This window comes from Mastigoproctus giganteus, chromosome 10, assembly GCF_048544385.1.
Source record: "Mastigoproctus giganteus isolate SK-2022 chromosome 10, ASM4854438v1, whole genome shotgun sequence".
Taxonomy (NCBI): domain Eukaryota; kingdom Metazoa; phylum Arthropoda; class Arachnida; order Uropygi; family Thelyphonidae; genus Mastigoproctus; species Mastigoproctus giganteus.
The window spans coordinates 206,328,947-206,356,881 of NC_143584.1; the positions used below are offsets into that span (position 1 = coordinate 206,328,947).

The 27,935-nt window shown below is 37.4% G+C and overlaps 1 protein-coding gene across 1 annotated transcript; it reads left to right on the forward strand.

Moving 5' to 3' along the window:
• The first annotated feature begins 15 nt into the window (after nucleotides 1–15).
• LOC150079809 (V-type proton ATPase 16 kDa proteolipid subunit c-like) lies at nucleotides 16–27,890 on the forward strand. The gene is made up of 3 exons (XM_090383666.1): nucleotides 16–230; nucleotides 11,341–11,524; nucleotides 26,395–27,890. Exons 1-3 carry the CDS (start codon nucleotides 155–157, stop codon nucleotides 26,609–26,611), a joined length of 477 nt encoding a protein of 158 aa, XP_090239792.1. The 5' UTR covers nucleotides 16–154; the 3' UTR covers nucleotides 26,612–27,890.
• The last annotated feature ends 45 nt before the right edge of the window (nucleotides 27,891–27,935 follow it).

Sequence of the window (27,935 nt, forward strand, 5' to 3'; positions counted from 1 at the left end):
GATACTTCTGATTTTTGGCATTGTGGGTGTATTAAGTTGTGTTCTTTTAGTGTTACCACTTCCTTGTTTCCGGGTATTCAGTAATTTTTTGTGATCTTTTCTGTAATTCTCTTTCTCTTTTATTTTGAAAATAACCAAAGAAACCATCGAAAACATGTCAGACGATGCTTATCCAATCTACGCACCCTTCTTTGGTGTTATTGGAGCCGCAGCGGCGATGTCTTTTAGTGGTAAGGCCTTTTAAATTGAAGTCCCATTTAGTTTGTGTGCCTGAAAATATATACATTTTGCATTAAACCCGTTTAGCTGTTGAATTTGCAATTGATTTCCGCTGTACCTATGAAAATACTCAATTTCACAAGACATTTACGTACGAAATTTCTCTGAGGTGGTATAAATCTGTCTTATTACGAATTTTAAAATAATTTCACAATGCAAAATATACCGGATCGGGTTATAATACCAAGCAGAAAATTAATTCATTCAGTGTTACATTTTATTTGTGTTTCCTGTCATTGTGGAATCCGGAGAATGGACGAGTATTATGTTTTTTAGATTAATGATAGATTCTCGGTGCAATTAACGTGCCCACGTCAAAAATTTAAAAAATGAACAAAATAATAAAACTGATTGCACATTAGAAAGAGTACTGCTTAGCAGTTAATTCTTGCCAGAAAACCCCAAATTATTGTACGATAATTAGTCGTTACAATCTGGTACCCCTTCCGATTGATCGTTGCACTGATTGACATGCTTTGCGCTCAATGGTTAGGGTGCCTCCGTAGCCAGGTGGGAAGGAGCAGCAGTGCGTAGCACACGCTTTTTGATTAGACTGGGGTTCGAGTCCGTCACCACCAAATACGGAGGATGCGAAAAGGTCAGGAAATGACCACCACATATCTCTGGAGCAATATGGCCTTAGTTGCTAATGCTCCTAAAAATCAAATAACATCAATGGTTAGTTTTAGTTAGCGTGTTAATCCCTAACTAAAACTAACCCTCCCCGTCGCATTTTTAAAATCGGGTACTAATTTTCCGATTATATAACAGCGGGGGGGGGGGGGGTTAACCCCTGATACTAATCATAGTGGGCCAGGCTAGTCATCATTGCTACACGCAATGTTCAATCTCAAAGGATAAGAGATTGTAAAGACTAACCTTATTTACTTGTCGCTAAATTCGGCCCTGGAGAGATTGTGCAAGTCTCAATGGGTAGAATTTTTCTCAGCCTGGTCTGTGCTTGTTAACAGGAGAGACTGCTTCTACCGGGATGGGATACACTTAAATAGAAAGGGTGCAAGAATATTTGCTGATGCTATCGAGGCAGTGTTAGGTGGGTCGGAAAACTGCTAGCTTAGGGGGATATATGGATTAATAGATTAACATAGCCGCCGGCAGAGGTGAAAGTGATTATTGCACTGCTTCTATTGGAATGAGCAGCAGCCTGGAAAACAAGGTGCATGGGATTCAAGAGACTGCTGTTAGTCATTGCAGAATGACTCCCGGGACTGTGTTAGGGTAGCTAAAATAGGAACAGGTGCATGTATACTTGCCTGTACACCAATGCTAGGAGTTTGTTAAATTAATTTGATGAATTTTGAGGTGTTGGTCAAAACATCAAAGGCAGATATTGTTGGGATATCAGAGATGTGCCGACCGGGCTAGCCGAGTGGGTAAAGTACCTACCCGGCAACCCAAAGGTCGCGGGTTCGATTCCCGCCTCGGGCTTGGATCAAAGTACTGCAAAAACCTTGGGAGGTGCAATATGGCCACAGAAGCCGATGCGCCAACAACTACCAAATCAAAAAAAAAAAAAAAAATCAGAGATGTGGTGTCACACAGATATAAGGTAGGCTGAACTGGAATTTTTGGAGTACAATGTGTACAGGAAGGATAGGAAGGGAGGAGGAGTTATGCTATTAGTTAAGAAACGCGTAAAATCCGAGAAAGTACAGCCAGTCAACATGGCTGACAGTATAGTGTCGAGTCAGTTTGGTGTTGACATAAGCACTGGAGGCACCTCCGTAGCCAGGTGTGTAGGAGCAGCAGTGCATAGCACACGCTTCTCGGTTAGACTGGGATTCAGTGACCACCAAATACAGAGGATGCGGAAAGTTCAGAGAATGACCACCGCATATCCTCGGAGCAATATGGCCTTAGTTGCTAATACTCCTAAAAACTAAATAACAACAACATAAGCACTGGGAAAGCAAAATTGAGAGTAGGAGTGTGTTATAGGCCTAATGACTCTGATGAGTATAATAAACAACTGTACAGAGAAATAGTGGGCCAGTAAATTAGAAGAATGTCTTATAATGGGGGATTTTAATTTTCCAGATATTGACTGGAATTTGACGGCTGGTCACTCACACACTAGCAAGGCTTTTGTGGATTTATTGGATTATTGTTTTCTACAGTATCATATTTGGGAGGCAACTAGGGGAAGTAATACACTTGAACGGATTATCACTAGTGATTCTTCATGCATTAAGAGTACAGATAAAGGAACCACTAGGTGGCAGTGATCACAGTGTGCTGAAGTGGGGTTTACTCAAAGAGGTAACTACCATCAGGGGTAAAGGGAAGGGTTTTTGCTTTCGTAAAGGTGACCACGTTGGTCAGAAACAGTATTTAAATTCTATATAGTGGGACCAACTGATGTTACCAACAGGAAATTAAAAATGAGAAGTATTCAAAGAATTAATCTTGGAAGCTACTAAGCTTTTCATAGCAACTAAGAAATATTGTTCAAGGTTTAGGCCAAAATGGATGTCAGATAAACTAATGAGACATGTGCAGAGAAGAAAAATGCATGGATACATATAAATTAACAGGCGACACGGAAGCCTATGATAGATATAAGCTGGTCGGTAACCAAGTCACAAAGGAGGTTAGGCAGGCAAAGGCAGATTACGAGAAATCTTTGACAAAGGATGCAAAGAAAAACAGCAAATAGTTCTTTACTTATGTTAACTCTAGAAGGAAGGGGACGAATCAGATTGGTCCACTTGATATCGATGGTTCAACTGTTGATGGTCCTGCTGAGGTAGCTAACGTGAAATGAGTATTTTGCATCTACATCTCATCTACACATGAGGAGTTATTCAGGGAGGGGAATGCCAGAGTTGAATTGAACTCTGGCAGTGAGCTAGATGATTTTGTAATAAATGAGAGCCTAGTGGAGGAGAAATTGTTGAAGATAAACGTAAAAAAGGCACCTGGAGTGGATGGGATCTATCCAGTTATATTAAAGGAGGCCACAAAGGAAGTAAGCAAACCCTTAGCCATAATAATGAGAGCTTCCTTGGGCTCAGAGGAGGTACCCGTGTACTGGAAAATGTGCAAGTGTGACCCCAATTCACAAAGGGGATCAAAGGCGAACCAAGTAATTACAGACCTGTTAGTTTAACTTCTTTTCCATGGAAACTAATGGAGGCACTATTGAAAGTATCACTGCAGGATCATCTAGACACAACTTCAGTTATAGCTGGGACACAGCATGTGTTTTTTTTAAGGAGAGGCATTGTCTGACTAATTCGATTGGATACTATGATATAGTCACAAAGCAACTTGATGCAAAGAATAATTTTGATATCATGTATTTTGATCTTAGAAAGGCTTTTGATACTATTGCACATGGAAGACTGCTGCACAAATTGGAGTAGTGTGGCATTGGTGGCAAATTGCTGCTATGGATAAAGGAATGGTTGAGTGGGAGAAGACAGAATGGTAATCAATGGACAGTGCTCTTTGTGGACTAATGTTATTAGTGGAGTCCCCCTAGGCTTCATTGTTGGGTCCATTGTTGTTTTCCATTTTTTACCAATGGTATATCAGGCTTAATGTCCAAGTTTGCAGATGATACAAATGTCTGCAGGGTTGTTAATGGCAGTATGCTGCTGCAACAGGATCTAGAAAAGTTGAGAGGTGGCAACGGAAATTTAACATTGACAAATGTAAAGTACAGCATATGGAAAGGAGTAAGCCAAGAGTAATGTATCAACTGTGTGGTACTACATTGACAGTGGTAGAGAATAAAAAGAACCTTGGGGTAATTGTGCAGGTAGATATGAAGTCTTCTGAGCAGTGCAGGCAGTCTGCAAGCGTAGCTCATGGTGTCTTGTCAATGATATACAGGAATTTTTTTAGCAGGGATGAGGAGGTGATTATACCCTTGTATAAGGCAGTGGTCAGGCCACACCTTGAGTACTGTTTGTTTATTTGGTTTTTAGGAGCATTAGCAACTAAGGTCATTTTGCTCTGGGGGTATGTGGTGGTCATTCCCGACCTTTCCGTATTTGGTGGTCACGGGCTCAAACCTCGGTCTAACCAAGAAGCGTGTGCTATGCACTGCTGCTACTGCCCACCTGGCTACGGAGGTGCCCTTGAGTACTGTATACAGGTCTGGAGGCCTCATTTTAAGAAGGATGTAGAGCTGCTGGAACTAGTACAGAGAAGGGCAACAAGATTAGTGAATGGACAAAGGGTTGCTCTTACGAAGAAAGGCTTAGGTTTTGCAAATTTCAGTGTCTCGACACTAGGCACCTGTGAGGTGATCTGATTGAGGTGTATAAAGCCTTGAGTGGTTTGAGCATGCTCAAAGCTGATGGGATTCTTGCTCTTGCCCAGAATAATTGCCTGAGAGGGCATAAATTCAAATTGAGGAAAGGCAATTGTAGGATAGATATGTGAAAGTTTGCCTTTACCCAGCAGGTGGTTGATTGCTGGAATAAATTTCCATCTGTTGTTGTAGAAGTTGATACCTTAAATAGATTCAAGGCAGACCTAGACAAAGATTTGGACCAAGTGGATGGGTGAAATGAGAAGGGTTTTTTTTTTTTTTTTTTTTTTTGTTGGTTGATGCTTTTTTAAGCTTGCTTTCTTGTGTCATGTGCCTTTGCAAATGCTAATTTGTTATGATCTACTTTTAAATATCCAGTGTGGTCTTTTCGTTAATTTCAATTAACAAAAAACCCACTGCAATGAATGTTATTACTTCAGGAGGTGATTATTATGAAATTTTTAAAAAAAAATTAAAAATAACAATTTCCAGCTCCTGGACAACTTTCCTTATTGTTTGAGCTTTAAGTCTCATTTCACCAAATAGTTTTAGCAAAAAATTCATTATGATTAGTTATTTTGAAATCTCACCTATGTTTAGGCCCAAGTGGTCAATGATAGGAGTGCAGTAATACACATTCATCTGAATTGACAGTAATTCAAGCCCACATGACTGCTAAATACAGTTGATAATTGTATTCATTGTCAATATAATTAATCGTAAACTCTTCTAATCTAGTGATCATGCTGGAATTAAACAAGAAATAAAGTAATTTATTTAGTAAATAAATTTGATGAATTTGAGGTATTGCTCAAAACATCAAAGGCAGATATTGTGGGGATTTCAGAGACGTGGTGTCACACAGATATAAGAAATGCAGAACTGGAATTTGGGGAGTACAATGTCTACAGAAAGGATAGACAGGATAGGAAGGGAGGAGGGGTTATGCTATTAGTTAAAAAACACATAAAATCCAAGGAAGTGAAGCCAGTCGACATCGCTGGACAGTGCAGTGTCGAGTCAGTTTGGTGTGACATAAGCATTGGGAGATCAAAATTGAGAGTAGGAGTGTGCTATAGGCCTAATGACTCTGATGAGTATAATAAGAAACTGTTCGGAGAAATAGAGTGGGCCAGTAAATCAGAGAGTCTTATAATGGGGGATTTTAATTTCCCAGATATTGACTGGAATTTGGGGGCTGGTCACTCACACAGTAGCAAGGCTTTTGTGGATTTATTGGATGATTGTTTTCTACATCAGCATGTTCGGGAGGCAACTAGAGGGAGTAATACTCTTGATTTGATTATCAGTAGTGATTCTTCATGCATTAAGAATCTGCAGATAAATGAACCACTTGGTGGCAGTGATCACAGTGTGCTGAAGTGGGAGTTACTCAAAGAGGTAACTACCATTAGGGGTAAAGGGAAGGGGTATTGCTTTCGTAAAGGCGACTACAATGGACTGAGACAGTATTTAAATTCTATACAGTGGGATCAACTGATGATATTGCCAACAGCAAATTCAAAATGGGAAGCATTCAAAGAACTTATTGTGGAAGCTACTAGGCTTTACATACCAACTAAGAAATATTGTTCAAGGTTTAGGCCTAAATGGTTGTCAGATGAACTAATGAGACATGTGGCAGAGAAGAAAAATGCATGGGATACATATAAATTAATGGGTGACATGGAAGCCTATGATAGATACAAGTTGATCTGTAACCAAGTTACAAAGGAGGTTAGGCAGGCGAAGGCAGATTACGAGAGATCCTTGGCAAGGGATGCGAAGAAAAACAGCAAAGAGTTCTTTACTTATGTAAACTCTAGAAGGAAGGGGATGAATCAGATTGGTCCACTTGAGATCGATGGGTCAACTGTTGATGACCCTGCTCGGGTAGCTAACAAACTAAATGAATATTTTGCATCGACATTCACACATGAGGAGTTATTCAGCGAGGGGAATGCCAGAGGTGTATTCAACTCTAGCAGTAAGCTAGAGAATCTTGTAATAACTGAGAGCAAAGTGGAGGAGAAAATGTTGAAGATAAACACAAGAAAGGCACCTGGGGTGGATGGGATCTATCCAGTTATATTAAAGGAGGCAGCAAAGGAGGTAAGCAAACCCTTAGCCATAATTATGAGAGCTTCCTTGGACTCAGGGGAGGTACCCATTGACTGGAGATGTGCAAATGTGACCCCAATTCACAAAGGGGGATCAAAGGCTGACACAAGTAATTATAGACCTGTGAGTTTAACTTCTGTTCCCGGAAAATTAATGGAGGCACTGGTGAAAGAAGCACTGCAGGATCATCTAGACAAGACTTCAGTTATAGCTAGGACACAGCATGGTTTTGTTAAGGGGAAGTCTTGCCTGACCAATTTGATTGGATACTATGATGCAGTCACAAAAGAACTGGATGCAGGGAATAACTTTGATATTATATACTTGGATCTTAGAAAGGCTTTTGATACTGTTGCACATGGAAGACTGCTGCACAAATTGGAGCAGTGTGGCATTGGAGGCAAGTTGCTGCTATGGATAAAGGGGTGGTTGAGGGGGAGAAGACAGAGAGTGGTAATCAATGGACACTGCTCATCGTGGACTAATGTTATTAGTGGAGTCCCTCAGGGTTCAGTATTGGGGCCTTTATTGTTTTCTGTATTTATAAATGATATTGATGATGGTATATCAGGCTTAATGTCCAAGTTTGCAGACGATACGAAGGTTGGCAGGGTTGTCAAGGACACTACTGACACTATGCTGCTGCAACAGGATTTGGAAAGGTTGAGCAGATGGGCTTCGAGGTGGCAAATGAAGTTTAACATTGACAAATGTAAAGTACTACATATGGGAAACAGCAACCCCAGAGCAACGTATCAACTCTGTGGTACTACACTGACAGTGGTAGAGAATGAAAGGGACCTGGGGGTGGTGGTGCAGGCAGATATGAAGTTCTCTGAGCAGTGCAGACGAGCTGCAAGAGTAGCTCATGGTGTATTGTCAATGATATATAGGAATTTTTCTAGCAGGGATAAGGAGGTGATTATTCCCTTGTATAAGGCAATGGTCAGGCCACACCTAGAGTACTGTATACAGGCCTGGAGGCCTCATTTCAGGAAGGATGTAGAGCTGCTGGAACGAGTACAGAGAAGGGCAACTAGATTGGTGAATGGGACAAAGGGGTTCTCTTACGAAGAAAGGCTTAAGTTTTGCAAATTACAGTGTCTGGAAACTAGGTACCAGCGGGGTGATCTGATAGAGGTGTACAAAGCCTTGAATGGTTTGAGCATGCTCAATGCTGATGGGATTCTTCCTCTAGCTCAGAAAAATCACCTGAGAGGGCATAAATTCAAATTGAGGAAAGACAGATGTAGGATAGATGTGCGGAAATTTGCCTTTAGCCAGCGGGTGGTTGGTGGGTGGAACAGACTTCCATCCCTTGTCGTGGAAGTTGATAGCCTAAATAAGTTTAAGGCTCAGCTGGACAGGTATTTTGAACGAACAGAGGGGTGAAGTGGAAGTGGGTTTTTTTTTTTTTTTTTTTGGCTGATGCTGCATAAGCTTGCTTTCTTGCATCAAATGCCTCTACTAATGCTAATGCTAATGCTAAGAACATTTGTTTATATAAAATGAAAGAAAAGGTTTACAGTAAAAGAAAATTTTAGTGAAAACTGAATGTCACCGAGTAACTATTATTGCAAATGTGATTTGGGAGGATGCACCTAAACAAAAAAAAAAAAAAAAAAAAGGGAGTTTTAAAAGATGCAAAGTAATTTCATATCGTTTCCTCTGCTACACTGGAATCTTTATTTTGTTTCCCACCTGTGGTCTGCAATCCCTGTCAAAAATGTGTCAATAAACAGTGAAAAATATGACAGTGTTTTTTTCCCCAACCTTTTTTGAGTAAAGGAGCACTTTGCAACACTGCAAAGGAACACACAACAATCACTTATTCACAAAAATTGGATGATGTGGCCTGTGAGGTGACCAATTTGAGTACCAGTAGTCCCCCCCTTCTTTTATACTATAGGGAAAAGATGTTCAAATTGAAAACCTATGAAAAAGCAGATGTGCATTAATGAAAACGTGAAGCCTTGTGATTTCAAGTGTTTCACCCTATAAGTCCCATAAGCAGTTTACTCATATTAATCTAAAAAAATAATATACAAAATTCTGTTTAACTTTCTTAGGCTACAAAAGCAAAACAGTTTTTGGTACCCAAAAAGTTCAAGCTCAGAGTATTATTTTGAACTCGAACTTAATGTAGTAGAATGAATAATTTCTTTGTTTCCCTGACAAAGTATTTAAACTTTTAATGTTTTCCAAGCAGGTCTATGATTGAAAGCTACTAGCAGGTTCTTTAACATGAAATGCAAATTCATTGTCAAAATAAGATTTTTCAAATAGCTTTTACCTCTTTTTTGCAAGATTTTTCGGCAAAACAACAAAAATAAATACTATAAATAAACAATACAATAAAAACAAACATCATAATAACACTATTTATATTCTGCAGAAATCAGTCTGCTTCCTCATAATTTCCCTTCTCAAATAAAACCATTATCAAGTGCCTTGCGAACTTCTATTGGTTATTGCTGCTTTCTCTGTAGAAAAATGATCTCTTCTCTTAAACTTAAAATTAATAATTAAAAAGCACTTATTTTTAGTATATTCAAATTTCTTTTGAGATCGTTGCGAGAAGGTTTATGTATAAGTTAGTGCTATTGCATCATTTTAATACTCAGTAATCTACTAAAGTAGTAAATAATCGACATCATTTAAGTATATCTCATATTGTGAATATCTTCACGAGTTGCCATGATATTGCAATATCTCGGAATAAGTAATGCTTCACCAGTGGAGAAGACTATTGTTACTTATTCTCGGTGGATACCACCACCCAGATGGCACTGTTTCGAAGCTTGGCCTCTCCTCGGTGGGTGGGCAGGTACCCTAGTGTTGCAATGATGACAACCTAGTTGTGAAGTATAGCTCCACAATATGAGAAATGTCTGATGGTGTGCAACTGGTTATCAGACTGAAAACCTTTTAGGGCTAAAGCCTCATGTTGCGAGCAAGTTTACTGGCGTATAAGTTAGTGCTATTTCATCATTTAAATATGCAGAGTGGGTTGCTGCATATTAAAATGATGTAGTAGCACTAACTTATGCGCCAGTAAACTTGCTCGCAACATGAATCTTTAGCCCTAAAAGGTTTTCAGTCTAATAACCAGTTGCACACCATCAGACATTTCTCATATTGTGGAGCTATACTTCACAACTGGGTTGTTGTCATTACAACACAAGGGTACCTGCCCACCCACCCACCGAGGAGAGGCCAAGCTTCGAAACTGCCATCTGGGTGGTGGTATCCACCAAGAATAAGTAACAAGTCTTCTCGAATAAATGTTATTTATTCGAGGTAGTGCAATATCATGGCAACTCATTGTGAAGGCATTCACAATATGAGATATAATTAAATGATGGAAAGTTATGTACTACTTTAGCAGGTTGCTGCATATTAAAATGATGCAATAGCACTAACTTATACATTATATAAATAAAGAATAAGATAACACTAATAAACAAGGAAAATACTATTTTAAGTATAACCAGTTTCATCTGGGATTTTGTTGGTATTAAAGTTCCATCAGCTTGGGTTGACTGCTGAAATTTGATCATTATGCTGAAACTCTGACATAAAGTTAATCAGTAACCTTGGGCCCAGCGTAGACCAGCTATCACATAAAAAAGAACATAAACAAATTCATTTGAAAACCATGAATTGTGCTTTCTGTAAACTTAATCATTGAAACTGTTAATTTCTTTGGTTTGTTACCTTTTCTTACCCCCAGGGGCTCATATCTGGTGAGTATGGGCTTGGAACATCCAGAGTCCTAAGCTGGATATCATCATTCTTCTCTTTCTTGGTGATTCCCTTTTGACTCTCTCTCTCTCTCAGGGTAACTCGGGAATTTATTTTTGGCTAGTGCAGCATAAGCCTCAGGCTTCCTTGCACCATATAGCTAATAATAAAGGCTATGCTTGTCTTTTTTTTTTTTTAGAGGGGTTAGGGAATTCACACATCATTCTGCTATGAAAAGCGCACAGCCCATTATTTGCTGCTGTGCTGTTATGTTGGCGGCAATAAAGCTGTTAGAGTAAAGTTGTAAACTCTCCTAGCCTGAGCCGACCAGAGTATAAACAGATTTATATTATATTTTTTATACTCTGGATGGCTCAGGCCAGGAGAGTTTACAAATTTTCAACTAAAAATTTATTGCCTTTGAACTTTTCGTTATCCAACATCTATATAATAATCTCAAGTATTAATTATGTAATGAAATACTATATCATGTGAATAATTCAAGTGCTTGTGTGACCTAATTACACTAAATTTGATACAAAGGTGACATTTCAGCCCTTTGCCAGATCCAATCATTGGGCCAGCACCTGAGCTGATAACTGCTGCTTATTCCATGGCTGTCAAACTAAGACTGCTGCATGATAGCCATGGAGAGCCATAGCTTGGAGCAGTTGTCAACTCATGTATTGGTCATAATAGGATCTAACATAGGGCCTTGAATATCACCTTTGTATTAAATGCACTGTAGTTAGGTCAGAAGTGCTTAATAAACTAACTTTGAATTATTCACATGGTATAAGAGAGTTTCATTACATAATTTATGTATGAGTAATCACCATGTTTCATCTTTTCCAAATTACATTCCAGTGTTGCTTCTCTTTTTTATTTTTAATTTATATATATTTTTTTTTCAGCTCTTGGAGCAGCATATGGGACAGCCAAGTCAGGCACAGGAATTGCAGCCATGGCTGTAATGAGACCTGAACTTATAATGAAGTCTGTAATTCCAGTAGTTATGGCTGGTATCATTGCTATATATGGGCTGGTAGTTGCAGTACTCATCGGAAATGCTGTGAAGGAACCTTATAGTCTCTATAAGTAAGGCAATTAACAAGTTTTAAAGATACTGCTAAGATTCATGTCTGTTCTAAATTATGTACTCTCTATTAATGATGTCCGAGATTGGCAAATACATTAATGACATAGGCTAAGGGTCCATGGAAAAGTTTTTGGCTGGGTTCTCAACTTGCAGGTTATTTTTGTATAAAATATATTTTAGCATTAATGCACTCTATTTTATAGTTTAACTAGCCATTAAGAAATATACAGATAATTTGATTGTAGAGTTTTGGGATGTTCTTAAGGGTGATTTTTATTTTTAGTCGAACTTTGTAAACCGCCTTCCCCCCCCCCCCCCCCCCCCCCCCGCTTTTTTTTTTTTTTTTTTTCTTTTCTTTTTTAACCAGTATTACATTTTGAATTACGGTTAATACTGGTTGTATGGCTGTCAATAAATATTGTTTTAAATTGTCTTTTGTTACTCAGTATATGCATCTAGTTGTTAAAAGGAAACCTCACTAGACATCAAAACAACTTCAAGTTAAATTTAGTTCCATAATGCTTTGACCTATTCCCATAAGCTTTGTTATTAAGCCTAGAAGTATTCCTTTCACTAGGTTTACTTACTACAGTGTAAGTGCATCGTCCCCTCCATTTTTAGCAGTCATCATTGATCTTTACAGCCATTTCTCAACATTGTGGTAAAACTGTGGCATGCAAAAATGTATGATATTTAAAAAATCAATATAAAAGTTTCTACTGAAGTTAGAGATATATGTATAGTATACCAATTGATTCCACAGTTAAATTTTCTGTTTGTTGAAGGTAAAATTTTCTGTTTGTTGAAGGTAAAATAACCATATGCCTATGAGTGGTATGAGCAGATGTAGTGATCTCAACTTGATATGTCCATATATAGTACATGCACCATGCAATTCAGTGTCTTAATTTTGTTTTGAATGCAATATTCACTAAACTATCAGAGCATCATATATATAATTTACTCTGTGTTATTTTTTTTTTGCAATCATAATTTGGCTACTGAACTTTTAGCTTTGCTTTTGTCATTTCAGTAAGAGATATTAGCATGTGTAAGTTAAAATTTCTCTTAGTCAATCAGATTCTGGTTCAACAGATATTTACTATTTATCAGATAATATTAGTTCAAGAGATGAGAATGATTTTAGTGCAACTGGACAATTCTGTGTTGTGGATTAAGCATAGAAAATTTTATTTAAGTGAGACTGGAAGCAGAAAAGTTTCAAACAGATGCATATTTTTAAGATGGCATGGCTCAAAATAGAAGCATTCCCCTATGCAAGAAAATACCTCCCCAAGGTATACTTTTACTACTTCCCACAGAACTATTGTAAATTCAGTTTTTGGACCAGACTATAAAAAAATGAGTTACAAACAGTTGTCATATTAAATTAAATGTTGTCCATCTTGTTTTAAAATAATGGAAAAAATATCCCCATTGTTACATGTAAACACCCAATTGGATGGATTCACATATAATGATAATGGGAGTATTTTTTTTTTTTTATCATTTTGAAATGTTTGTTTTTATATATATATATATATATATATATATATATATATATATATTATGTGAGGTAAAAGTTAGGTAAAAGTAATAAAAATAAATAAATATGGCTATGTAGCTATCATTAGAGGCAGCAAATGCACATCCTCCACATGATGCCTAATTATATCTGATAATTAAAATAAATATGATATTTAAATAAAATCATCAGCCAGTAGTACGGCAATAATGCAGAGCGAAATGAAACGCAAAATAATATAAATAAACAAACAGGGAAGGGAAAGTAGAGATAATAGGACAAAAAGGTAGTCGATAATCCCCTATATAATTTAGTCAATTAAGTCATTAAACCCAATTAATAAAAAACGATATAAATTTAAATAATGCCAATTATAAATAATTTAGCGGTACCGCCCTTGAAGGTACCAGTTCCAAAAGACGTGAAATATCACCAAAAAAGGGTTAAACTACCAAAAAACTAAAATATCAAAATAATAGACTGACCATCATGCCCCATATCGACAGAGGACCACGAGGCCAATAATGGTCATGGAATCGCTGCATTTCAATCGTCATACAAATCATCGCAAAGGCAGAAATATCGAAGAACCAAACCCGTTTGGTTTGGTTCTTTTCGATATTTCTGCCTTTGCGATGATTTGTATGACGATTGAAATGCAGCGATTCCATGACCATTATTGGCCTCGTGGTCCTCTGTCGATATGGGGCATGATGGTCAGTCTATTATTTTGATATTTTAGTTTTTTGGTAGTTTCTTTAACCCTTTTTTGGTGATATTTCACGTCTTTTGGAACTGGTACCTTCAAGGGCGGTACCGCTAAATTATTTATAATTGGCATTATTTAAATTTATATTGTTTTTTATTAATTGGGTTTAATGACTTAATTGACTAAATTATATAGGGGATTATCGACTACCTTTTTGTCCTATTATCTCTACTTTCCCTTCCCTGTTTGTTTATTTATATTATTTTGCGTTTCATTTCGCTCTGCATTATTGCCGTACTACTGGCTGATGATTTTATTTAAATATCATATTTATTTTAATTATCAGATATATATATATATATATATGGCCTCCATAGCAGAGTGTCAGGAGCGGTAGTACAGTAGCACACTCTGAGTAGATCGGGGTTCAAGCCTGTGAATGCTAAATACGGTCAATCTGCCAACCCACACTGGACCACACAGCATTGCAGATTATGGTCCATTTCCCTCAACATGAAATGTTGAGGAGGCTTCCATCCTGCAGTGGATTTATGACTGCAGTTTACCTTTTTATATATACACACTGTTTTGTGTAATAAATATGATTTTGGTCAGAACAAACTGTAAACAAATGTTTTAGAGTGGTAGACAGATACATACATGACAATCACAAACAAATCAGTATTTGTAGAGTAGATATACATGGTGTATAGAGTAGATATATACAGGGTGTTTTGTTGCAAACAAAAGAGGAGACAATTTTTGGAAAGCTTTCTTGAAAGTTAAAAAAAAAAAAAAAGACTGATTAAGTGTTTTAAAAAAATGGTGTGCCAGTTCACACAAGAACAAAATATTCATTGTATAGTCCCTTCATAGAAATTAAATCTCTGTTCTGAATGAAACAAGAATTTCAAGGAAAGAGCAGTCTTAAATCTGCAACAGGACAAAACGTTATAATGACCTCAATGTAAATAAGGGTATCTCAATAATGTTGCAAACATCTGTTTGATCAGAAATTTTGTTAACCTCTAGGAGGGAATATGGTTTCAACATGATGATGCTAGTGCATGCATGCCCATGTTGACCTGCAAAATTTTTGCAGTTACTGTGAAAACTGGGAAATTCCACTTCAAAAACTATTCCAATAAAACTCTTGTTAGGAAAGTGAGAAAGTTTCAGTTATTAACCTTGAATCTACAATTTTTGTGGGAGAGTACTTTTCATGTGGTGCGAAACACTGCAGGGTTAAAAGGATAAGATGATTCTGTACGTTTTTTTCATTCATATCAGCCAGGCCAAATGGCTTTAGCTATTTTATAATTTTTGAAAATTCCATATTATTCCACTATTAGAAAGACTGTTGGTGTTGTTACATACATTACGAGGGGGTATCAAAAATTCGTACCCTTACCAGAAATAATAGCCCTAGAAAGGTGAAACTTCACAGGAACTTTAATCCTTTTCTATGTACTCCATGTATAGTAACACATTTCTCCCATCTGTGGATAAGTTGTTTAATGCCTTGATCATAGTAGTCTGCATTTTTTGTGTGGAACCACGATTCCACTTCATTAATGACTTCCTGAGATGAATCAAAGAAGCGTCCACACAACTGGTACACCCAGCATTCGTCATTTATTGCCAACCGATCAAAAAAGTTCTCAACATTGCATTTGCCATTGCTACTGCAAAGGCATCAGTAATCTTGGAAGCCATCGTGCAGAGACCTTAGACATGCGCAGATGGTCATGTAGAATGCTGTGGGCAGACCTATAACTAATTCCCACTGCATATCCGATGAAATGAATTGTCACAAGTCTGTCGCCCAGCACCAGCTTCTCAACCTTTGTAACCATCTAACTGTCTGTGGATGTTGGTGGATGTTCTTTTGGCTCGTCAAAGACACTTGTACGACCATACTGGAACTCCCATTCACACTTTTTTACAGTGTCATAGGATGGACAGTTCTGCCCATACACAGCTTTCATTTCTTTGTCAATTCCTGAGCTTTCTTGTCCTGCAAATGCAGGAACTTGATCACTTCTCGATACTTCACTCTGTCAACCATAGTGTCTTTCCTCAGATTCTGGGCTCCACCTCTGGTGTATCAGGTGGTAGATGACTTTCATCAACCGGTGAAATACCACCACTTTGCTTATTGGAGGCTTGAAGTGGTGAAACCCATGTTTAGTCTCTTGAGCAAAGTTTCCAGCACCCCCCCTCCCCCCCATACTTCTCCATCAACCCATGCACGGTACTAAGTACTATAGGTTTTGATACCTTTCGTGTTTGGGGTTTTCATAAAAAAAAAAAAAAAAAATGATCACCTATGGGAATGAAATTTCACATGTTAGTTATTGCATATGCAAACAACTTATATTAAAAACGGCAACCTTCCTACTGATGTTTTATCTAGGTCAGGGTACGAACTTTTTGATACTCCCTCGTATGTTGCTTTGCCAAAATTGCTGGTAAACATTATTTCACAAAACCTTCTTCAAGAGAGAAGTGTTTCCATTTACAATGGGTTTCCTCAGCCTACAAGTTATTTCTTGTTAGGAATTTTTTCCTGCCATAAAGTGCGGTTATGGGTGTCTTGGTCGGTTAAGCCTTGAGCTGTCATGCACTCCCGTACTCCATCCATCCATGTCCTCCTAGGTCTTCCTCTTCTCCTTCCAGGAGGTATCCGTTCCAGGATAGCCTTTGGATATCTGTTTTCTTGCGTCCGTTTTACATGTCCATACCATGTTAGATGCTTTTCTTTGATGGTGTCAATAATAGTCTTTTTCACTTCCATTTTTTCCCTTATGTCTTCATTCCGTTTTCTGTCTCTTCTAAAAGTTCCTGCTGAGAGTCTCCAAAAATCCATTTCTGTATGAAGCAATTTGTTTTCCGCTCGTCTATTCAATCCAGGTTTCCGCTCCATACAATAGAAGACTTTGTACAATCATTTGAAATATAAGTTTCTTTGTTTTATTTAGGATATTTTTGCTCCACAGAACAGAGTTTAACACGCATTAGCATTAGCAGAGGCATTTGATGCAAGAAAGCAAGCTTATGCAGCATCAGCCAAAAAAAACAAAAAACCCACTTCCACTTCACCCCTCTGTTCGTTCAAAATACCTGTCCAGCTGAGCCTTAAACTTATTTAGGCTATCAACCTCCACGACAAGGGATGGAAGTCTGTTCCACCAACCAACCACCCGCTGGCTTAAGGCAAATTTCTGCACGTCTATCCTACATCTGTCTTTCCTCAATTTGAATTTATGCCCTCTCAGGTGATTATTCTGAGCTAGAGAAAGAATCCCATCAGCATTGGCCGACCAGGCTAGCCGAGTGGGTAAAGTACATGCCCAGCAACCCAAAGGTCGCGGGTTCGATTCCCGCCTCGGGCTTGGATCAAAGTACTGCAAAAACCTTGGGAGGTGCAATATGGCCACAGAAGCCGATGCGCCAACAACTACCAAATCAAAAAAAAAAAAAAAAAAACCATCAGCATTGAGCATGCTCAAACCATTCAAGGCTTTATACACCTCTATCAGATCACCTCGCTGGTGCCTAGTCTCCAGACACTGTAATTTGCAAAACTTAAGCCTTTCTTCGTAAGAGCACCCCTTTGTTCCATTCACTAATCTTGTTGCCCTTCTCTGTACTCGTTCCAGCAGCTCTACATCCTTCTTGAAATGAGGCCTCCAGACCTGTATACAGTACTCTAGGTGTGGCCTGACCATTGCCTTATACAAGGGAATAATCACCTCCTTATCCCTGCTGGAAAAATTCCTGTATATCATTGACAATACTCCATAAGCTACTCTTGCAGCCCGTCTGCACTGCTCAGAGAACTTCATATCTGCCTGCACAACCACCCCCAAGTCCCATTCTTTCTCTACCACTGTCAGTGTAGTACCACAGAGTTGATACGTTGCTCTGGGGTTGCTGTTTCCCATGTGTAGTACTTTACATTTGTCAATGTTAAACTTCATTTGCCACCTCTCAGCCCATCTGCTCAACCTTTCCAGATCCTGTTGCAGCAGCATAGTGTCAGTAGTGTCCTTGACAACCCTGCCAACCTTTGTATCGTCTGCAAACTTGGACATTAAGCTTGATATACCATCATCAATATCATTTATAAATACAGAAAACAATAATGGACCCAACACTGAGCCCTGAGGGACTCCACTAATAACATTAGTCCACGATGAGCAGTGTCCATTGATTACCACTCTGTCTTCTCCCCCTCAACCACCCCTTTATCCATAGCAGCAATTTGCCTCCAATGTCACACTGCTCCAATTTGTGTAGCAGTCTTCCATGTGCAACAGTATCAAAAGCCTTTCTAAGATCCAAGTATATAATATCAAAGCTATTCCCTGCATCCAGTTCTTTTGTGACTGCATCATAGTATCCAATCAAATTGATCAGGCAAGACTTCCCCTTAACAAAACCATGCTGTGTCCGAGCTATAACTGAAGTCTTGTCTAAATGATCCTGCAGTGCTTCTTTAACCAGTGCCTCCATTAATTTTCCTGGAACAGAAGTTAAGCTCACAGGTCTATAATTACTTCTGTCAGCCTTTGATCCTCCTTTGTGAATTGGGGTCACATTTGCACATTTCCAGTCTATGGGTACCTCCCCTGAGTCCAAGGAAGCTCTCATAATTATGGCTAAGGGTTTGCTTACTTCCTTTGCTGCCTCCTTTAATATAACTGGATAGATCCCATCCACCCCGTGTGCCTTTCTTGTGTTTATCTTCAACAATTTCTCCTCCACTTTACTCCCAGTTATTTCAAGATTCTGTAGCTTACTGCTAGAGTTGAATACACCTCTGGCATTCCCCTCGCTGAATAACTCCTCATGTGTGAATGTCGATGCAAAATATTCATTTAGTTTGTTAGCTACCTGAGCAGGATCCTCAACAGTTGACCCATCAATATCAAGTGGACCAATCTGATTCATCCCCTTCCTTCTAGAGTTTACATAAGTAAAGAACTCTTTGCTGTTTTTCTTTGCATCCCTTGCCAAGGATTTCTCGTAATCTGCCTTCGCCTGCCTAACCTCCTTTGTAACTTGGTTGCATATCAACTTGTATCTATCATAGGCTTCTGTGTCATGTGTTAATTTGTAAGTATCCCATGCATTTTTCTTCTCTGCCATATGCCTCATTAGTTCATCTGACATCGATTTTGGCCTAAACCTTGAACAGTATTTCTTAGTTGGTATGTAAAGCCTAGTAGCTTCCAAGATAAGTTCTTTGAATGCTTCCCATTTTGAATTTGCTGTTGGTAACATCATCAGTTGGTCCCACTGTATAGAATTTAAATACTGTCTCAGTCCATCGTAGTCGCCTTTACGGAAGCAATAACCCTTCCTTTTACCCCTAATGGTAGTTACCTCTTTGAGTAAATCCCACTTCAGCACACTGTGATCACTGCCACCTAGTGGTTCATATATCTGCAGATTCTTAATGCATGAAGAATCACTGCTGATAATCAAATCAAGAGTATTACTCCCTCTAGATGCCTCCCGAACATGCTGATGTAGAAAACAGTCATCCAATAAATCCACAAAAGCCCTGCTAGTGTGTGAGTGACCAGCCCCCAAATTCCAGTCAATATCTGGGAAATTAAAATCTCCCATTATAAGACTCTCTGATTTACTGGCCCACTCTATTTCCCTGTACAGTTTCTTATTATACTCATCAGAGTCATTAGGCCTATAGCACACTCCTACTCTCAATTTTGATCTCCCAGTGCTTATGTCACACCAAACTGACTCAACACTGCATTGTCCAGCGATGTCGACTGGCTTCACTTCCTTGGTTTTTATGTGTTTCTTAACTAATAGCATAACCCCCTCCCCCCCCTTCCTATCCTGTCTATCCTTTCTGTAGACGTTGTACTCCCCAAATTCCAGTTCTGCATCCCTTATATCTGTGTGACACCAAGTCTCTGATATCCCAACAATACCTGCCTTTGATGTTTCGAGCAATACCTCAAATTCATGAAATTTATTTACTAAACTCCTAGCATTGGTGTACACGCAAATATACCTGCACCTGTTTCTATTCTTAGCTACCCTAACACAACCCATGTGTTTACTTGTACCGCAATGGCTCCCAGCAGTCTCTGAAATATCATGCATCTTGTTTTTCAGGCTTCTGCTCATTCTAATAGAAGCAGTGCATGAATCTGCCAGTGGCTAGTGTCAATCTATTGGTCTTTGTCTCCCCCCAAGCTAGCAGTTTTCCGACCCACCTAACACTGCCTCGATAGCATCAGCAAATATTCTTGCACCCTTTCTATTTAAGTGTATCCCATCCCTGTAGAAGCAATCTCTCCTGTTAACAAGTACAGTCCAGGCTGAAAATAATTCTACACACTGATAGCCTTTCTGCCATCTGCAATTCTCTTATTGATCTCTGCTTGGGATGATCCATCACTTTGTAAGATTGATTCCAAATATTTGAATTTATCGACTTGTTTGATTTTAAAACCTTCAATATTTAGAACGTGTCCTGTTCCTGAAGACAACATTTCAGTCTTGCTAAAATTGATTTGTAGACCCCATTGTTTATATTCCTCAAACAATTGACAACATGCATACTTTGCATCTTCTAAATCTTGTGCTATCACAACCTGATCGTTTGCAAAAAGTAAATTGTGAATATGGTTGTTCTTATTAATCGGCAATCCCATTTTATTGCTTTTTTTTTTTTTTTTTACCAGGATCTTAGGCAGATGTCCATAAATTTTGAAAAGTGTTGATGACATGCAGCAACCTTGTAATAAGCCTTTTGAAGTGTGGAATTCAAGTGACAAAGCTGATCCCACTTTAATTCCGCATCTATTATTCCTGTAAATTGCCTTAATAATGTTAATCAGTTGTCCATCAATATTTGCCTCTTTCAGTGCTTCCCATAAGAGTTTTCTCAGAACACTGTCATATGCCTTTTCAAGGTCAATGAAAATCATAAAGATTTTTTTTCTTTTAATTGGCATTTTTCAAGGATCTGTCGTACTGTTGAGATATGGTCTATACATGACCTCCCGGCTGAAAAACCACTTTGTTCTTCTGATATCTTGATTCGGGCTTCTAAATGGTTCCTGATCCATTTTCCAAGGATCTTTAACAGCGGGTTCAGGATGCATATTCCTCTGTAATTTGAACAGCTTTTCCGATCACCCTTTTTATAAATTGATGTAATATAATATATCCTGTTATCATGTCTTTCGGTATTTCTTCTCTGCTCAGTATACTATTTAACAGTTTTTGTATCAGAACAGCCACTGCTCTTCCTCCATATTTCAGAGTTCCATGTGAACTCCTCCAGGTCCAGGTGATTTGCCATTCCTTCCTTCCTTTAGCAGGAGTTCCACTTCCCTAACAGAAACTTTTAAGGCCGAGTCTTCTACACCAAAATCCTCCATCGTCTTGAACTCTTCCCGGTCTTCTTTTAAAAGTCCTTCATAGTACTCCGTCCAGTCTTTCAAAGGTATTAATTGCAAACCAGCATCGTGTTTATTCTGTTTTCTCAAGTCTTTTTTTCACAAAACTTAATTTATTATATTGTGCAAGCTTAAGTTCAGTTATATGTCAACTTGAACTCAGTATTAATCAAGAAGGGTGAAACATTTTGTATATAACATATATACAATTATCATTGGCTTAAACTATCAGCATTTCAAAATAAAAGCTAACTTACAGTTAATCCTTTTAATAGTGATCCCTCAGAACCTTCGTGGATGTGAATTTCTTAATAGTAGCAAGCTCTGTGGAGTGAGTTTGTGAAACTTTGAAGCATTGTAAAATTGCAAATTTGTGTACATACTCATTAAATTTAATTTTTTATTTTAGCTTGACTGGTCAGCATTAGAAAAAATCAATCCAAATTTTTTTTAAAAAGTGAAAAAAACATGAAAATATAAAAAAGCTTGTTACTTTTTTTATGCAGTAAATTCCTATATGTATTTACGTATTACAATCAGTATCAATTCTTATATCAATTTATGTATTACAATCAGTTTCAATTTTTTGGTTCGGGTTTGCAAAATCTGAAATTGAAAATTTTAAGATTTTGCAAACTGAAATTGAAAAGTTCAGTTGTCTAAATCACAGCTTACAAAATGAATTAGCTTACAAAGCTGTTTTCTTACTGCAACTATTATAAACTGTCTACAGTTACTTTGAAACAGATAAGATAGAGAAGCAGCAAGTAACTGAAGATATTTCCCTACAATTCATATGTAAAAAAAAAAAACAATTATTTGAAACAACCTTCAAAATATATGCTGGGTATTAATTAAAAGAATTTGGGATGTCCTTTCTACCTGCCTCACTTTGCATTAATTATGAAAATAAAAATCTTAATTTCTTATGCTGTTGTGAATTTTTTAAAAAATATTCATGCTTACTTAGTTCATTTCTTTATTCCTTGCTGCCTATTTTACAGCAGAGTTTTTCTTAGAATTAACAGATAATAGTGTGCATCTTACTCACAGTTTGGTATATTCTTTGGGGCTACCTGAGATGATAACTTAATTTTGTCTAATCAGCTGCTTTTATCTGAATGGGAAAGTTCCTAAAAGTATCATCTTTTTGCTTCAGAAACAAACATAAACCAATTTAATTTAACAAAAATAAAAACAGACACAATAGTTGTAGCACGAGCAATCAATATAACTGCTCTCGTAGCCAACCATTCACAGCTAAACATGCATACTAAAGAATGAACATCACATTTGGTTTTTTCCCCTTCAAGTAAAATCGGTGGAAGTTTATTTCAAGGGTATATAAGCAATATTTTAATTTAGAAATTGCAAAATCTGCAGGAATGCTTAGTCAAATTCTAATGTTAAATTCAAAAATTTCAGCCCAAATATTACAAAGAAGGTTCAGGATGACAAGTAGCTTAAACCTAAAAATAAGGACAGGTATTTCGAGCGAACGGAGGGGTGAAATGGGAGTGGTGTGTTTTTTTTTTTTTTTTTTTTGGCTGATGCTGAATAAGCTTGCTTTCTTGCATCATATGCCTCTACTAATGCTAATGCTAATGTAAGGTAGGCCCCAGTAAGTTTAAATTGAGGCAACTGTATATATAAATTGAAAGGGTTTAATGTGACTGCAGGCTTAAAAAAAGAATAAATAGCAGTCTATAAATAATTTTAATGTATGGAATTCTTTTCAGGCCTGCTTTGGCACAAACATTAGCATTAGTAGAGGCATATGATGCAAGAAAGCAAGCTTATACAGCATCAGCCAAAAAAAAAACCACTTCCCATTTCACCCATCTATTCTCTCCAAAAGTTGGTCCAGTTCTTCCTTGATTTTCTTTTTTTTGCTGATGCTGTATAAGTTTGCTTCTGTTGCATCATATGCCTCTACTAAGGCTAATGCTAATTTCCTTAAGCTGTCTACTTCTATGACAGATGGAAGTTTGTTCCAGCAATCAACTACCTGCTGGCTAAAGGTAAACTTCCACATATCTATTCTACAACTGTCTTTCCTTAATTCGAATTTATGCCCCATCAGGTTCACAGTTGAGCAAGAGGAAGGATTCCATCAGCATTGAGCCTGCTCAGACCGTTCTAGGCCTTATACACCTCAATCAGATCTCCTTGCCGGTGCCTAGTCTCCAGATGCTGCAGTTTGAGAACTTAAGCCTTTCTTGGCAAGTACAGAGAAGGTCAACTTTCTTGTTGTCCTCTGTACTCGCTCTAGTAATTCTACATCCTTCCTAAAATGTGGACTCCAGACCTATATGCAGTACTCAAGTGTGGCCATTACTTTATACAAAGGGATAATCACCTGCTAGCAAAATTCCTGTATATCATTGGCCAGACCCCTAGACCTGTTATGGCAGCCTGTCTGCATTGCTCAGAAAACTTCATATCTGACTGCAAAATTACCCCCTGGTCTTTTACATTCTCCACTACCCTGACTGTGATACTACACAGTTTGTATTTTTTTTCTAGGGTTTCTGCTACCTGTGTACAGCATTTGTCAATGTTAAACTTCATTGCCACTTCTCAGCCCAACCTTTCTAGATTGGTTGAGTTGCAGTGGCATACTGTCATTAACAACCCTGCTAACCTCTGTATCAACTGCAAACTTTGACATTAAGTCCAATATACCTTCATCAGTTTCATTGATAAATATACAAAACAACAGTGGGCCCAACACCAAACACTGGGGGACTCTAATAATAGCATTAGTCCATAAAGAGCAGTGTCCATTGATTACCACTCTCTGTCTTCTCCCACTCAACCATCCTTTTATCCATTGTAGAAACTTGCCCTTAATGCCATACTGCTCCAATTTGTACAATAAATAAATAATATGATCTTTATTGTAAGGTTCATAGGGACACCCAGGTACCTACCTTTACAAACCCTTCACATCACCAAGCCAGTAGTCTTCCATGTGCAATGGTATCAAAAGCTTTCCTGAAATCCAAGTATATGATATCAAAATTATTTTTGGCATCCAGTTCCTTTGTGATCACACCATATTATCCAATCAAATTGGTCAGACAAGAGTTCCCCTTAACAACCCATGCTCGCTCTTAATTATTACTGCAGTCTTGTCTAGATGATCTTGAAATGCTCCGAGGAAAATAATGCAGTTACTTGAAATAACCAGTGACTCCATTATTTTCCTTGGAACAGAAGTTAAACTAACAGATCTGTAATTATTCGTGTCATCCTTTGATTCCCCTTTGTGCTCATTCTTGGAGATACATTTGCACATCTCCAATCCATGGGGACCTCCCCTGAGTACAAGGATGCTGTCGTAATTATGGCTAATGGTTTGCTTACTTCCTTTTGCTGCCTCCTTTAATATAACTGGATAGATCCCATCCACCCTAGGTGCCTTTCTTATGTTTAACTTCAACAATTTCTCCTCCACTTTGCTCTCAGTTATTACAAAATCATTTAGCTCCGTTATAATTTGGTAAGCTTGTGTCCTCCACTTCCCTACAGAATTCCTCATGTGTGAATGTAGATTCAAAATACTCAATTCAGTTTGTCATATATCTAAGCAGGATCATCAAGAGTTGAACCATCGACATCAAATATCGATATCAACCATCGATACCAATATGATTCAACCTCTTCCTTCTAGAGTTTACATAAGCAAAGAAGTCTGCTGTTTTTCTTTGCCTTCTCTGCCAAAGATTTCTCATCTGCCTTCGCTTGCCTAACCTCCTTTGCGACTTGATTACAGACTAGATTATATCTACCATAGGGGCTTCTCTGTTGCCTGATAATTTGTATGCATCCCATGCATTTTTCTTCTCTGCCACGAGGCTAATGCGCCAATAAAACCAAAACAAACAAACAAACAATCTCTGCCACGAGTCTCATTAGTTCATCTGACATCCATTTAGACTTAAACCTTGAACAGTATTTCTTCATTGGTATGAAACGTCTAGTAGCTTCCAAGATTAATTCCTTGAATACTTCCCATTTAGAATTTGCTGTTGGCAACATCAGCTTGTCCCACTGTATAGAATTTAAAAACTATGAGACCACCATAGTCACTAGTCACCTTCACTAAAAGCAAAAACCCTTCCCTTTATCCCTGATAGTAGTTACATCTTTAAGCAAAAAATGAAATAAATTTTATAAATTATTCTTTATAAAATTTGAACTGCAGTCTACACCAAAGATTAATTTTTTGAATGCTTCCCATTTAGAATTTGCCGTTGGCATCATCGTCAGCTAGTCCCAATGTTTAGAAATTAAAAACTGTCTGAGAACACCGAAGTCACCTTCACTAAAGATTAATTTTTTATATGCTTCCCATTTAGAATTTGCCGTTGGTATCATCGTCAGCTAGTCCCAATGTTTAGAATTTAAAAACTGTCTGAGAACACCAAAACCGCCTTCACTAAAAGCAAAAACCCTTCTCTTTATCCCTGTTAGTAGTTACGTCTTTAAGTAAATCCCACATCAGTACACTGTGATCACTGTCACCTAGTGGTTCATTTATCTGCTCATTCTTAATGCATTAGTAATCACTGCTGATAATCAGATCAAGAGTATTGCTTCCTCTGGTTGCCTCTCAAACATGCTGCTGTAGAAAGCAATCATCCAAGCCTTAAAAAATTAATCAGTTCAAGCTATGCAATTCAGACTTGCATAGATTCACATACTTTATTGTGAAGAATATTTCTTGCAGTTGGGTGACAGTATTTTTATGCATGGTTTGAAAAGGCGCCTCCATAGCCAGGTGGGAAGGAGCAGCAGTACATAGCACACGCTTCTTGATTAGACCGGGGTTCGAGCCCATCACCACCAAATACGGAGGATGCGGAACGGTCAGGGAATGACCACCGCATATTCCCGGAGCAATATGGCCTTAGTTGCTAATGCTCCTAAAAACCAAACAACAACAACAACACGGTTTGGAAAAAAAAAAATAAAGAATAAATGAGTATGAAGGATAATTTATGGGCTTAAAATCCCAATTTTTTAAATATTTTGACATGCAAAATTTTTTACTAAAAGTCAGATTTACCCCATTACTTGTTATTATATTTAGTAAACATGGTAATGAATAATAATAACAAAAATTATTTCTGAAATTCATTTTTCTTTACTTGTCTTGACTGACTGGCATTTCTCCATTTGTAGGGGTTTCATTCATCTTGGAGCTGGCTTAAGTGTGGGACTCAGTGGGCTTGCAGCAGGATTTGCTATTGGAATTGTAGGGGATGCTGGTGTCCGTGGAACTGCACAACAGCCAAGGCTTTTTGTAGGAATGATCTTGATCCTCATCTTTGCAGAGGTGTTGGGCCTTTATGGACTTATTGTTTCCCTAATTCTTATCACAAAAGTTTCTGGAGGTTGACCTTTTGTATTATTAGTTTGTCAGCTAGTGTGTTCTTTTCAAAAGAGGGAAGAAAGTTTTGAACTTTTTATTTGTTTTTCATTTTTGATATAAGTGATTTGTCCGACAGAATAGATATTATCTAGAAATTTAAAGAATGTTATTACCCTGAATTGCTACCTGTGCTTAATATTCATATATTTTATATAATTCAGCCCTTTATTTTATTTTTTTTTACTTTCTTTGTTGCAGTACAGACTGTATGCATAATTTGTGATAACAGTTTTTGCTTTACATAATTTTGGATATCCTTTGTACCTACCTCACATTGCAGTTGTTAATCATGAAGAAAAAAAAATTTATTTCTTATGCTGTCTTAAATTTTTCTTTTTAAATATTCATGCTTATTCAGTTTATTCTTTGCCACTTCTTTTGGAGTTAGCTGAGGTGACAATTGCTGACTTTCTAGTAGTATTTTAGGAGGTTTGTATTTTTTTGAATGGAGATATAAAATATTTTGAAAATTGTGTGTGCATGTGTGAGTGAGTGACTTACAGATTTCATTGTCTGTTTTTGCTGATTTAAAAAAAATTCTTTAAAAATTAAAAAATATATATTTCTTGGTTTAATTTTGTAGTATAATCAAAATTTCAATCAAAAAATGGCAGTTAATATTTTATTCTGCTGTTTACATTCCACAATCAAGTGCCTTACTACTGGAAAAAGTTAAAACAATTTTCTTTGATTTTTTTTTCCCCCTTAGGACTGAGTTTGTTAGCATTTTGAAGAAGAAAATGTATATAAATTAGTTTATGTAAATATCCTAATGAATTTCATGTTTTGTGGGCCAGTCTTTTACTGTAACATATGCTTTGTCAACTTGAATTAATTTACTCTGCAATTTTGTTTAGGTAGTTTTAAATTAAAAAAATTCTGTTTTGGAATATTTCCAAATTGCTAAAAATTTAAATTATTTACTGATGCTTCTGAAATCATGTTTATATTGCCTTATCTGATCCACTGGTACATACAGAATGACTATTTTTTTATTAATATATCTAGCATTTTTTTAAGAGATCAGATGATGTGTAAAATTTGTACTGTTTGTTATGGAAAATGAAATAAATTTTATAAATTATTCTTTATAAAATTTGAACTGCTGTCTATACCAAAAGATAGAAATATGGACCACTGAACTGTTGAAAGCTTTTTTTAAAAGCAGTTCAGGTATTTTATGTAATTAGCAACAATTTACTTGAGATGTATATTAAATAAGATATTAAAGTCTAGTCAAAAAATATTTTTTGTTTAGCTTCCAGTTTAATCTTCAAAACAATTTTTATTG